The sequence below is a fragment of the Triticum aestivum genome, chromosome 2B (genome assembly GCF_018294505.1).
Source record: "Triticum aestivum cultivar Chinese Spring chromosome 2B, IWGSC CS RefSeq v2.1, whole genome shotgun sequence".
In the NCBI taxonomy this organism is placed as follows: Eukaryota; Viridiplantae; Streptophyta; class Magnoliopsida; order Poales; family Poaceae; genus Triticum; species Triticum aestivum.
The window spans coordinates 486,233,871-486,246,694 of NC_057798.1; the positions used below are offsets into that span (position 1 = coordinate 486,233,871).

General features: G+C 41.1%; 1 protein-coding gene across 1 annotated transcript; it reads left to right on the forward strand.

Annotated features, from left to right (window-relative positions):
* Positions 1-5,117: 5,117 nt before the first annotated feature.
* On the forward strand, positions 5,118-12,429 carry LOC123045596 (uncharacterized). Its single transcript, XM_044468711.1, has 5 exons — positions 5,118-6,082; positions 8,422-9,116; positions 9,245-9,331; positions 10,660-11,607; positions 12,090-12,429. The coding sequence occupies exons 1-5, from the start codon at positions 5,977-5,979 to the stop codon at positions 12,138-12,140; spliced, it is 1,887 nt and encodes a 628-aa protein (XP_044324646.1). The 5' UTR covers positions 5,118-5,976; the 3' UTR covers positions 12,141-12,429.
* Positions 12,430-12,824: the final 395 nt, after the last annotated feature.

Sequence of the window (12,824 nt, forward strand, 5' to 3'; positions counted from 1 at the left end):
TCCGGTCAATAACCAATAGCGTAACCTAGATGCTCATATTGGCTCCTACAAATTCTACGAAGATCTTTATTGGTCAAACCGCATAACAACATACGTTGTTCCCTTTGTCATCGGTATGTTACTTGCCCGAGATTTGATCGTCGGTATCATCATACCTAGTTCAATCTCATTACCGGCAAGTCTCTTTACTCGTTCCATAATACTTCATCCTGCAACTAACTCATTAGTTACAATGCTTGCAAGGCTTATAGTGATGAGCATTACAGAGAGGGCCTAGAGATACCTCTCCGAAACATGGAGTGACAAATCCTAATCTCGATCTATGCCAACCCAACAAACACCTTCGGAGACACCTATAGAGCACCTTTATAATCACCCATTTACGTTGTGACATTTGGTAGCACACAAGGTGTTCCTCCGGTATTCGGGAGTTGCATAATCTCATAGTCCGAGGAACATGTATAAGTCATGAAGAAAGTAGTAGCAATGAAACTGTAACAATCATAATGCTAAGCTAACAGATGGGTCATGTCCATCATATCATTCTCCTAATGATGTGATCCTGCTCATCAAATGACAACACATGTCTATGGTTAGGAAACATAACAATCTTTGATTAACGAGCTAGTCAAGTAGAGGCATACTAGGGACAATATGTTTTGTCTATGTATTCACACATGTACTAAGTTTCCGGTTAATACAATTCTAGCATGAATAATAAACATTTATCATGAAATAAGGAAATAAATAATAACTTTATTATTGCCTCTAGGGCATATTTCCTTCAGGGTGGACCAGTGCTTGGGCGTTGTTCTTACTTGAACAAGCCTCCCACTTATGATTAACCTCTCTCGCAAGCATCGGCAACTACGAAAGAAGAATTAAGATAAATCTAACCATACCATTAAACATATGGATCCAAATCAGCCCCTTACAGAATAGCGCATCAACTAGGGTTTAAACTTCTGTCACTCTAGCAACCCACCATCCAATAACTACTCCAGGATGCATTCCCTTAGGCCCAAAGATGGTGAAGTGTCATGTAGTCGACGTTCACATGACACCACTAAGAGAATCAACAACATACATATCATCAAAATATCGAACGAATACCAAATTCACATGATTACTTATGACAAGACTTCTCCCATGTCCTTAAGAACAAAAGTAACTACTCACGAATCATATTCATGTTCAAGATCAAAGGGGTATTGAATAGCATAATGGATTTGAACATATAATCTTCCACCAAATAAACCAACTAGCATCAACTACAAGACGTAATCAACACTACTAGCAACCCACATGTACCAATCTGAGGTTTTAATACAAAGATTGGATACGAGAGATGAACTATGGTTTCAGATGAGATGGTGCTGGTGAAGATGTTGATGAAGATTGGTCCTCCCATGATGAGAGGGTTATTGGTGATGATGATGACTTCGATTTCCCCCTCCCGAAAGGAAGTATCCCCGGCGGAAATCCTCCGCCGGAGAGCAAAAGTGCTCCTGCCCAAGTTCTGCCTCGAGATGGTGGTGCTCTGTCCCGGAAGTACTCTCCTTATTTTTTCTAGGGAAATGGGCTTAAATACCAAAATATGGGCACCGGAGGCTGGCTAGGGGCCCCACAAGGCACCAGGGTGCGCCAAGAGGGGTGGGCGCCCCCTGGTGCCTCGTGGGCACCTGGGTGGCCCCTATGGTATTTCTTTTCTCCAATATGTTTTATTTATTCCAAAATAAATCTCCGTGAAATTTCAGCTCATTTGAAGATGTGCATAATAGGTATCTCTGACATAGCTTTTTCAGGCCCCGAATTCCAGCTGTCGACAATCTCCCTATTAGTGTAAATCTTGCAAAATAAGAGAGAGAAGACATTAGAATGGTACTGCAAGCTATTATATTGGCCAAAAACATTATAAATAATAGAGGAAATCATGATGCAAAATGGACGTATCAAAGAGCATCTATAATCGAACTTGGCAAATCCACCCCCCTAAACGTCCGCAGAGCAATTGGGCGCGACCCTAGACAACGTCCGAAGGACCCTCATATCTCATGTCGGATATCCACACTCCTTATCTAAACCCTCAAATCCATGCATACATGAATATCACAACATCATTGAGTAGTTCCACAATCCAAACATAAAATATATAGTTCAAAATTAAACTTCTTGAGTTTCTTTGTGGTCCACATATGCTCCACGAGATCATTAAGTAGTTGCACGTGCACCTGTTCATCTTAAATCTAATGGATCTTTAGAAAATTAATAATCTGATCTGCATCTTATTCCATGTGTGGACTTATTCTCCGAGCTTCTCAAAATCATGGGTTCGGGCTACCCCTTCACCCTCATCCTCGGCAATCATTTTGTGGCCACATGAAACAACGTGTCATCAGCTGTCATAAAGTCTTTGATTCCCACATCATTGCAGCTCCATGAACAATTCCCCAACGAGTTTGGAACACTCTAAATGCCCTCTCCACATCCTTCCTAACTACTTCTTGCATTGTTGCAAAGTGGCTTTGTTTGTTGCTATGGGGATTAGATATGGTCTTCTCAAGTTAAGGATGTTTGCCAACCTTGGGTACGACAATTTGACAAGTTCTTTAAGCCCACAAAGAGAGAATATATCAAAAAGCAATTCAAAAATAAGTGGGATGTGCCGAAGAAAGAATACATTATTTGGAAGACATTTAATCAAAAGGCATCACACATTGGGTTAGACCCTGTTACCAAGACCATTGCGGCTAGCAATGAATGGTGGGCAAGGTGAGATACATGTATACATATCTTCATATTAATTTTATTCGTTACTTTTTCTTTCTACAATTTGTTGCACTAATTGTGATATACTTTTTCCAGCAATAGGAAAGGTTCGACAACTTAGAATGTCATGGCAATTTGCGATTTTGATATGAGATTTACGTTTGTTGTTGCTGGATGGCCTAGATCTATTTGTGACACACGTGTATAGAATGATGCACAAGTTGAATATTCCTACTTCCCACACCCTTCAGACGATATTAACTTGTACATGCATTCTTGTACTCTAATGTTTTTGCGTTGACCAATTGATCTTGGTTTTATTTATTATCAATGTAGGCAAATACTATCTCGTTGACTTTGGATATCCAAATAGAGTTGGATATTTGGCACCATACAAATGATAGCGCAACCATGTAACTGATTTCCAACAAGTACCACCATGGAGGAGAAATGAGACCTTCAATCATCGACATTCATTACTATGAAACATCATTGGACGATATTTCGATGTATGAAGATGAAATGATGAATCCTCCTCCATATCACACGGTACAAACCTGATATGCAAACAAAGACAATTATTGCATGCGTGTCTTCATAGCTACATTCACGAGAGCAAACTAAGTGATGAACCTTTTTTTTAAATTAAGTGTCGAACATTTTGACATGGTTGAGAATGGATCTTATACTTGCACGGGAGCCTTTCTCGTCACTTTGCACCCAACGATGATGGTAATATGGGCAGCATCTGTAATGTTATTGCTGCGAGTGTCAACCCTTGATGGTTAGCTCTAGGGTGTATACTTTTGTTGGGAGAGCCATGTAATAATATGAAGATCTTCCCTATTCGTGTCTTCTTCTCAAGTACTCGTATGTGAGACAATGATCTTCCTTTTGTTTGATTATAAAATACTGCGGGGTTTGGGAATCAAATCTATGTCATATGGGCAGAAAAAACAATAAAAACTAACTCAATAAGGTTTTATTAGAACAACAATACAACCCAAAGGCATCACAGGCTTTTCACTACCTAGAACACAGATAAGCTAAAAAATAGGCATTGAGAAAAAAGAACCGACTCGCTTATTTTGACAGGCCTTTATATGGGGAAATGCTAAAAAAGAGTTGGCCCTTTAGACCCTAAGTATCCAATTAGAGCAAGAACAAAAATGCTCAGGCTCATAAGCTGCCGAGTTCGACTTGGAAAAAGAGAGATGAACATGAGAATTTGGATTTCAAAACTTATAACATAGTATGTTGTATATATAACGACTTCCCAACCGTTTACTAAAAAAATTGCTTGACTCCAGTGAGGGAGGAGCAATGACGACGACGCGCCTTTGGTTCGCTTCAATGCTCATAGTAGTTGCTAGGTGATCTATAGGTCTGAATGTATTTATTATTAGTTTTTTATGTTCGTTGTACTGCCATAATTAATGATTAATAGATTGAAAGTTTTTAAAAAAACTTGTTTGTAACTAACCATTTATTTATAAGAGTAAATGGGTGCATCACAAATTCAGGTAGACCCCAACTAAGAGCATGGTTAATAATATAGCCGGCCGGTGGCTGTAACATGTTGCCATGTCATCTATAGCCAATATAATAGTCAACATGTATAATAGTGGGCTACAAGAAAGTACTACCTTTTTTACCACGTGGCCCATCATACATTCTTACATAGCTTCTTGGAGCCCGTGCTGCAGCCGGCTGTAAATTTACAACCCGTTTTTCTTCTCTCTCCTATTCTCTCTCATCCAACTCAGCAAAGATATAATATTTTAAGTCTTACAGCCCGCCTACGTCATCTTATTATACTTACTCTAAAAAGGCCACGTAAACTAGATAAGTATTTTAACACAGCACAAAAACATACACTCATATATACGCACATACAGTCACCCTTATGAACACACACACGCACACCTTACCTCTATGAGCACATTCGAGAGACGAAGTCGGCACATCATCTTGAGATTGACAAAGTTGCCATAGACTCCTTTGTAGTTGACGGAGCATCTTCTTCCACTGAATACACATCGCCGGATGGCGTGAAATAAATCCAGAAAAATGCAAGTATCAATGTAAGTCTAGGACTTATAACTGTAAATGTAATGAATCGAAAATATTACTGTTCTGTTAACCATCCGACCAATTGAATTGCGACTAGATAAGTTCTCATAACACTACTTTGGCAGTAGCAATGACGTGCTAATCTTTTTTCTGGTAGAGACGGACGCGATAAATTTCTTGCGTGTAAACTAAAAAAAGAAAAAAAGAAAAAGAAAAGAAGGCAAGGAAAACCAGATAGGAATTCAACCGTCATCCGGGAAAGGGAAGGGGGCGGAGGGGGCGGAGGGGGGCACAGTTTGCATAGGGTTTCTCTCCTTCTCCAAGACGAACAAGCACACCACACAAACCCACACACCCCCTACGGAATTCACAAGCCCACAAAAATTCCGAGAAAGATAAATCCTCTCGAAAAATCGGCGCCCCGAATCCCTTCCCAAGAGCTTCCCGAATCCTGCGAATCCCCGCAAGATTTCCCAATCCGCCGCCGCCGCCGCCGCCTTCCGCAGATTTCACGGCGAGACCCATCGAGGACGCCGTACGCAGAGTGGTCGCTCGCCCGCCGAGGCGAGCCCGAGCAGCCTGCTTCCTGCTTGATCAATCTTCTCTCTTCCCACCGAGTCCTGACCTACAAACCGTGCCCTAGAGCCGCCGCTGCCGCCGCCGCGCCGTACCCTAGCGTCACGGCCGACGCCTCAATCCCCACGCCCGCCTCTCACGCGCGTGGCCGCCATCGCCGTTCCCGTTCTTCCTCGTCGGGACATCGCGTTCCTGCTGTCTCCACCCTGTCCGCAGTCTTTAGCCATTGGGGTTTGAGGTATGAGCTTGTTTTCATCCAGCGACTAGTTAAATCCCACTGACCTTCACAACATCTGGGTGTGCCGCTGCACACCCGGCACACTGTCTAGATCCGCCCCTGGGGCCTAGGCTTTGGTGGTCTCGGCTTCGCCAGAGTGGAGACTGGGCGTGGAACTGCAGATGTGCTGTTGAATCGTGTGTAGGCACCACCCTGAGTGACTGACTAGGACTAGGAGTGAAAGGTAGTTGTGGTGGTAGTAGTAGTGGCGGTGGTTTCATTGCTGTGCCGGACCGGACGTTGCTGCTGGGGCGCGTAGATGGTGAACGGCGCCTGCTGGCATGGACCGAGGTGAGCCCTCATTGAAACCAGAATGGCTGGTGCGCGGGGTTGCCACACCGACAGTAGCTGCCACAGGCTTCCGGCCAGGAATTTCGCCCCGTGCAGGTGAGCTGCCTTTCCTTCAATTTACCATTTTGATGCATATAACGGCTAGGGGTTAGTGCTGCTTATAGAAAGTTTTGCAAGATTAATTGTTATTATAGTAGTTGAATCGCATATGTAGTGGCATCAGATAATTTTACACGAGCCGTTATTAGTTCTTAGACTTTTTTATGCTGGGTAGTGTTTTTTTCATTTATGCATGGTGAAGTTAGTGCACTTCTTCTGGTGTTATTTTAGAACAATGATCATTCTTCAACCTTCCTACCACCAGTATTGGCATGAGTCTGATTCAAGGACAATGCTTGTACTGTGAAGCGCTTTATTTAATATGTTTGTTGCATGAAACATGAAGCAAGTGTAATATGTCACATAAATGCGTAATTTTGGACTTGTGGTAATCATGGAGCAATCTGTCTTCGGAGACATTGCTTACATCAGCACATCAGCCTCGTGCTGTTGCATGGTAAACTGATGGTTATCGGTGTGTGTAATTCGTAACTGCGGTAAGTGTTATTAAATTAAATATTATTTTACTTGGAAATGATTTAATGGTAGTTATTGGGCTATTGCACTGGAGTCAGTCCAGACTTCAGAGACTTTCTTGGACGGGAATGTTTACTTGTTCATGTTGGTTAGCCATGTTGCCATAATGCATCAGCAGTCCGTGTAATGCCAAATGTACTAGGGAGTGCGTGAGGATTAGGCAGAATCACCTCTTAAGAATGGGGGCTGCTACCCGTCGGTCGGCGGGCCTTTTAAAAAGATCCGCCGCCTTGCAAGCCGTCGAATCTGACGCAATCTAATGATTGGACGTATTTCTCTACTTCGCAACAGAGATCTTGTTGCAGAAACATTTGCAACGTCGGTTGTGTTGTGGATTTTTTTGCAACACAGGTCTTGCTGCAGATTTTTTTTGCAACAGACGTCTCGTTGCAGAATTTTTTTTTGCAGCATAAGTGATGTTGCAGAATTTCTGTTTGCAGTATTCACTTTTTTGCAACACAGGTATTTTTGCGGAAAGAAATTTTGAAACACATGTGATGTTTCAGAAAAACTTACTGAGGACGCTGCAATCCAAATTCCTACCTGCATTGCCCAACATAAAAGACGTGATCAGCGTCATCGCACGGCACGGCGCGTGGTGGACGCATACGTAAAATCAGCCGGCTGTTCGGAAGCTTTTTCGCTTAAGAATTGCTTGGAGAGAGGCATGATGTGTAGTTGATATATCATGACTATTTCTCATGCCTTGCAGCTTTGTTGATCTTAAATGCTTGACTTTCTTGCCTGCATATATGGAAATAGATAGTAGAATGTATGCCCTTCTCCATACACAAATATATACATAGTTGATACCTCTGGTTTAAGTAGCTTAAGGGGTAGGCAAAACATTTTTAGCAATAGACTATTATCTTTCCTTGGTGCAGTGGAACATGCATGTTCACTGAACTTGCTAATTGCTATGGTATTGTTTATTATAGTGTACTAGCAGAAGTAGAGCTATATTAGGCTAGAAGCAAAATGTGGTCTGGTATTTTGTACTATAACTTGTTTTGATTAGCAGACTAGCATAACTAAACCAAGCAAATGGTTAATGAATTAAATTATAGTATGTAAAAGTAAACGCATAAATAACTATAAACTTATTCTTCACTTCACCATGTCTCTGCAATCTCACTGCCTGCAATCACACAATGCTGAAATGAAAAGTTCATGACCAAGAGGTCCAAGGCACCATTTCATATTACTTGCTTTGGCCTGGAGACAAGTCTCGGGTTGTATATTGGGGTTTGCCCAGTGGAGAGGCACTGGGAGTTAACTGTGTGCACTGGATTGGCCTGCTGCAAGGAGCCCAGGACGCTAGGTCCCAAGCTTCATCCGTGCAAGATCAGTTTTTAGCTGTCCATTGGTGTGGCAAATGTAATTATTGATTCAAGGCACAGAAGCGTGCTCTTGTAGTCACAAATAGCTATTTTAAAATTATTTTCTTTTGTTGATATGTCTAGTAAACTCATTTGTTGCTTGTGTCACATGTGTAGTACCTGGGGACCGTTATGTGACATACCAATCATACTGTATAGTGTATTACATCAACGATGCAGCCTTTTGTTCTGTGATATATTGCATTAATGCGTATGAATTTTATTGTTCTTGCACTTTGCATGTAGTAAGGGTTGATGTCCATTGTTCCTTCAACAATTATTGTCATGTCTTTCTGGTTGCTTTGGTTTAACTCTGCATGGTTTAGCTAATCATATATGAACCTCGTTTAAATGACTGTTCTTCTAAGCTTACACACGTGATGTATATTTGCTAATGAGCTGTTACTTGAATGCTTTTAGATGATCAAGACAGGGGTGCTTCATCAAGAAACCGATCTTCAGGCCGTGATCGTGAACGGAACTCCCAACAGTCCTCTTCACGCAGGGGTTCTGGCCAAAGTGTGTCCAGACGGCATGACCGGGATGGAACAGTGAAGTCAAGAGGGTATGCTAGTTTTGGAAGGAGCAACAGGGACAGGGGTTGTGACAAGGATTCTGATTTCCGTGATTGGGAGAGTAGATTGGGTCTTGCAGGTGACCCACTGCGTGATGGCTTTGGGCCCTTTAACTCATGCAGACCCGAAAGCGATAGGCTTAATCGTATTCGTCCAAAGTTGGACACATTGAATCGAGCATCTGGAGTAAGTTTGGACAATGGTAATCTGTCTAGAAAGGATGCTGGCGGCATGTCCTTTGAGCGAGAATTCCCACACCTTAGTTCTGAGGACAACAATGGAAAACATGATGTAGTTAGAGTTCCATCTCCTGGAATTGGCTCCCCAATTCAGAGCATACCATTGGTTACTGCGCCTGATGGCTGGAACTCAGTGCTAGCAGAAGTCCCTGGACTTAGTGAGCCAAGCAATACCCAGACCTCTTCTGCTTCATCACGTGCTGGTTCCAGTCAGCAGCTTGTAGTGTCGAACTGTGGGACTGCCTTAAGCATGGCTGAAACAGTAATGCAGACTCCATTAAAAATTTCCACCACACCTCAGGTAATGTAATATGTATTGAATATGATATCTTGTGTTCTTTACTCCTTTTGGTCTATGATCATACTCATTTTGTACCATTCACTTAATCTAATTAATGTTTTGTGTGCAATATCATTTTTTTTACCCAGCTATCAATTGATGCTCAGAAGATTGAAGAAAGAACTATGAGGCAGTGTATTCTAAGACCTCTGACGCCTTCATCAAACAAAAATTCTGTATGCACTCTGTACATTGCCTTCGCTGTGAGATCAAATGTTTTGTTTTGTTGTTTGTTTCTTGTGTTATTACCATGGTTGTATTTAGATCGTGCAATTTCTTGGATACACTGTCTGGTTTGTAATTTTGCTTTTGAAAGACAGATCATCACAAACATAATTTCAACTTTCTTTGTCTTGCATGATCAAGTAGTATCGGACTGTTATTCATGGATCAACAATTCAATTTTGTTTCTATGTCAGGAATCTGCTTCATCAATGTCCCTTACAATTGTCTGGTCCTAAATTACGCATGTCATTAGTGATCATATTCATAATATTTACAAGATATGGTCGTAAGCTGGTTCAGTCGCTTCATGTTCTTTGCAAACTGCAAGTATCCATGAAGCGGATGTGGCAGTTACCTGAGTGTCTTCATAGCATAATAATTTATATAAATGCAATGCATGATGTGGTGTAAGTATGGATACATATTAGTTGATAGTTTGAACGTACGCGCTGGAGATTAGGAGATATGTTTTTCTGTTGTAAAAATCTATCATCCTTTATATTTTTCTGCACCCGTTATTTAAATACGCAGTTTGGTTCTGAACTAATTTACAAGGAATAGTGATTCAAAAGTCAGAAACTTCTATTCTTGTAGCATTGAGTTATGAATCGTATTGATCATTAGAACAGTTGAAATACTCATTACATAGAAGCTGTTTGTTCTGATGTAAGACTTAACTGGTAGTGTGAGTTTTGTAGTTTCTCTTACTTGTTTGGCTCATGAACACCTGAAAGAAATTATTAGGATTACTGTGCATGTAGATTATGTATTTATGTTCCCCCCAAAGAACACGTAGGTTATGTTCCCCGCAAAGAACTTAGATTAAGAGAACTCTATTATTAGAATTTTAGTGGGACATTTTTTTTTGTGTTTGACCTTCCATGTTATATGAGTTTGTCAATATTACTGCTTATGATCCATATTTTATTTTATTTTATTTCATAGTAGTATATGCCAACTACTAAACATTTTCTTGATACTATAACATCAACAAATATTCCACCACACAGCAAAACTGACAGAAACTTCCCTTTTGTATATTACTTGATCAGCATTTGATCATTAAGCATGCAATTGATATAATACACCGTAGTTTGTTCAGGCATGTCTACATTTTGGGGAAGGTTGCATAAAGTGAATCCTCGATATGTGCTTCTGGCTGGTTTTCTGTTTCACTTATTTATGGAGTGTTTTTTTTTTGTGTGTTGATATGGAGTGGTGTTGCCTTGTATTGAAAAAAATACACTTTGGTTTGCCCTTATTCCTTAATGCTTTGCAGGTATGTACTTTGTCAGATAGGTTAAAAACGAAAGGTGCAAGAGCTGGGGATTCTAATGGTTCTACCAAAACTGCACCCCAACTGTCAGCACAGTCTTCCAATAACTCTGTTCGTACTCCAGTCAAATCTGAGGTTGCCAAGCCATCTCAACCAGGATCCTTCCAAGTCCTGACCCGTGAGCAGAATGGTGCTGCAAATACCTCAAAAGACTCCACTAGCAATCCTTTAAGCCCTATTCTAGGTCGATCTTCTTCAGTGGAACCACTGAAAAAGCCCCTTGTCAACCAAAAGCTTAAAGGTGTCATAAATGGCCTCCCTTTGCAATTACAACAAGGTCCATCTGGTGAGAGAAAATCAATAACAAAAGCCAAGCATAAATTCTTTGAGTTGCTGCGAAGCAAGTCTTTAAATGGTTCAAGCATGGGTATTGAATCCTCATCTAGCTTGATTAATGAACAGAAGAACCCATGTCTTGATTTATCCTTGTTTGACGCTGGAATCAAGTGTATTGAGACTGGAAGTAGTTCTTGTGAGGATGCAAATTCTTGTGATGGGTCTCAGCGACACCTCTCTGACAATGAGGAAACAAAGGCATCTTTGGAACCTCTTGATGTTTTTTATCGTGAGTCCCATGGGGTTGCAGCTGTCAAGGATAGCAACTCTTTATCAGATCATGCTGATGCCGAAAATGGATCTATGGCGCCTCAGGCAGACAAGGCTGAAGCTACTCTGGCCATTATGGCAGCAGATATAAATGATGGTTCTGCAAAGGCAGACTCCAGCTATGGTGATGCCGGTTTGTTGTTTGTGCCCATTGTAACTGGGGAAGAGGAATCATATCCTACTGAAGATGAACCCAGTCCAGAAGAAATGGCTTTCCTGAAATCTCTTGGCTGGAAAGAAGACGAAGTAGTTCCGCCTCTGAAACAGGAAGAGATAGCTGATTGTGTAAGTTTTGTTATGTTTCTTATTCTAGTTCATCAACATTATTTGGCTTTCAGTACACACTCATGTGCTTAAGGTTTTTCCTTCTAATTAGTTTGCTAAGTAGCCGATAGGTACTCATAAGTTTCGGTTCATCTTCAGTTTCGCCAAAGCAGTTCCCAAAACTTCCAGTTCATCTTTAGTTATTGTATAACCTCAATGTGCACCATATCAGCAAAATGAATTGATGATGTTGTTTACCATGAAAATATTGGTTGCCATCATCATTGTACTTCTGATGAGGCATACTAAATGATTTACGGGGCTTAGAAAAAGAGACTATTGTCTACGAATTGGGACCCAGCCGATGTTTCTGAGAGCATATCGGTATCATTTACGTGGCAGTGTGCATCATTTAAGTATTCTGGTAATCCACATTAGGAATTGACCACTTGTTAAATTTTACCATGTGCATTGTTGTGACATAGATTCCCACTGTTTTGTAGTTAAGGCACAACGTGAGGCTGCAGCAGAAGCTTGAGGAGTGCAGGGGCTAATGACAGGGCTCATCAACCAAAGTTTGTCACGGCGCTGAGAACTTGTGAGAATCAAGCTGTATTTTGTGACGCCATGGGGCGATCGTGTCTAGCTTAACAAATCATGATGTTTTAGTTAACTTCAGCTCTGTGGGAGTTGTCATGCTTAGACCGATGTTTTTCCCTGCTGAAAAGAGGGTTGAGGTTTTTCTTCATTTTCCCAGAAGGAATACCGAATGATAAAAGCATGTATGGTGTTGGAGGCACATAGAGGTGCTCAGAAAGAATATAGGTTGTCTTCTTTTTTATACTTCTCATGGCTTATCCTTGTTTCAGAAAGAAAGGAAAAGAATAGGTTGTCTTCTTTTTTATACTTCTCATGACTCGCCTTTGATTACCGTGGTCTGAGATTTGCATGATCTATTTTCATTTTATGTTCTTATTCCTCTTTGTGTTTTTCTATTGATTCATGGTGCTTCAATTGCTCACCCCTTTAGGTTTTTTCTTTTTCTTTTGAGGAATGCCGTCAGTCCACAATAATACTACGAATGAAAGAGAGGGTTCAACATGGCCATGAGCAACCCTAGCCATGCCGGCTAGTTAATGAGCCACGTGATTCATCTCTTGTGCACAATCCTAAAAAATAACCTACACAAAATAATTTAAATAGGCCATAGTCATGCGATCCAACTAATCGCATAAGCC

What these genes read in the sequence shown, in the direction of transcription:
- LOC123045596 (XM_044468711.1), top strand. Translation starts at nt 5,977, where the DNA reads ATGGACCGAGGTGAGCCCTCATTGAAACCAGAATGGCTGGTGCGCGGG. An exon ending in CTTCATCAAACAAAAATTCT is followed by an intron (nt 9,332 to 10,659) that starts GTATGCACTCTG and finishes AATGCTTTGCAG; the next exon opens with GTATGTACTTTGTCAGATAG. An exon ending in AGGAAGAGATAGCTGATTGT is followed by an intron (nt 11,608 to 12,089) that starts GTAAGTTTTGTT and finishes ACTGTTTTGTAG; the next exon opens with TTAAGGCACAACGTGAGGCT.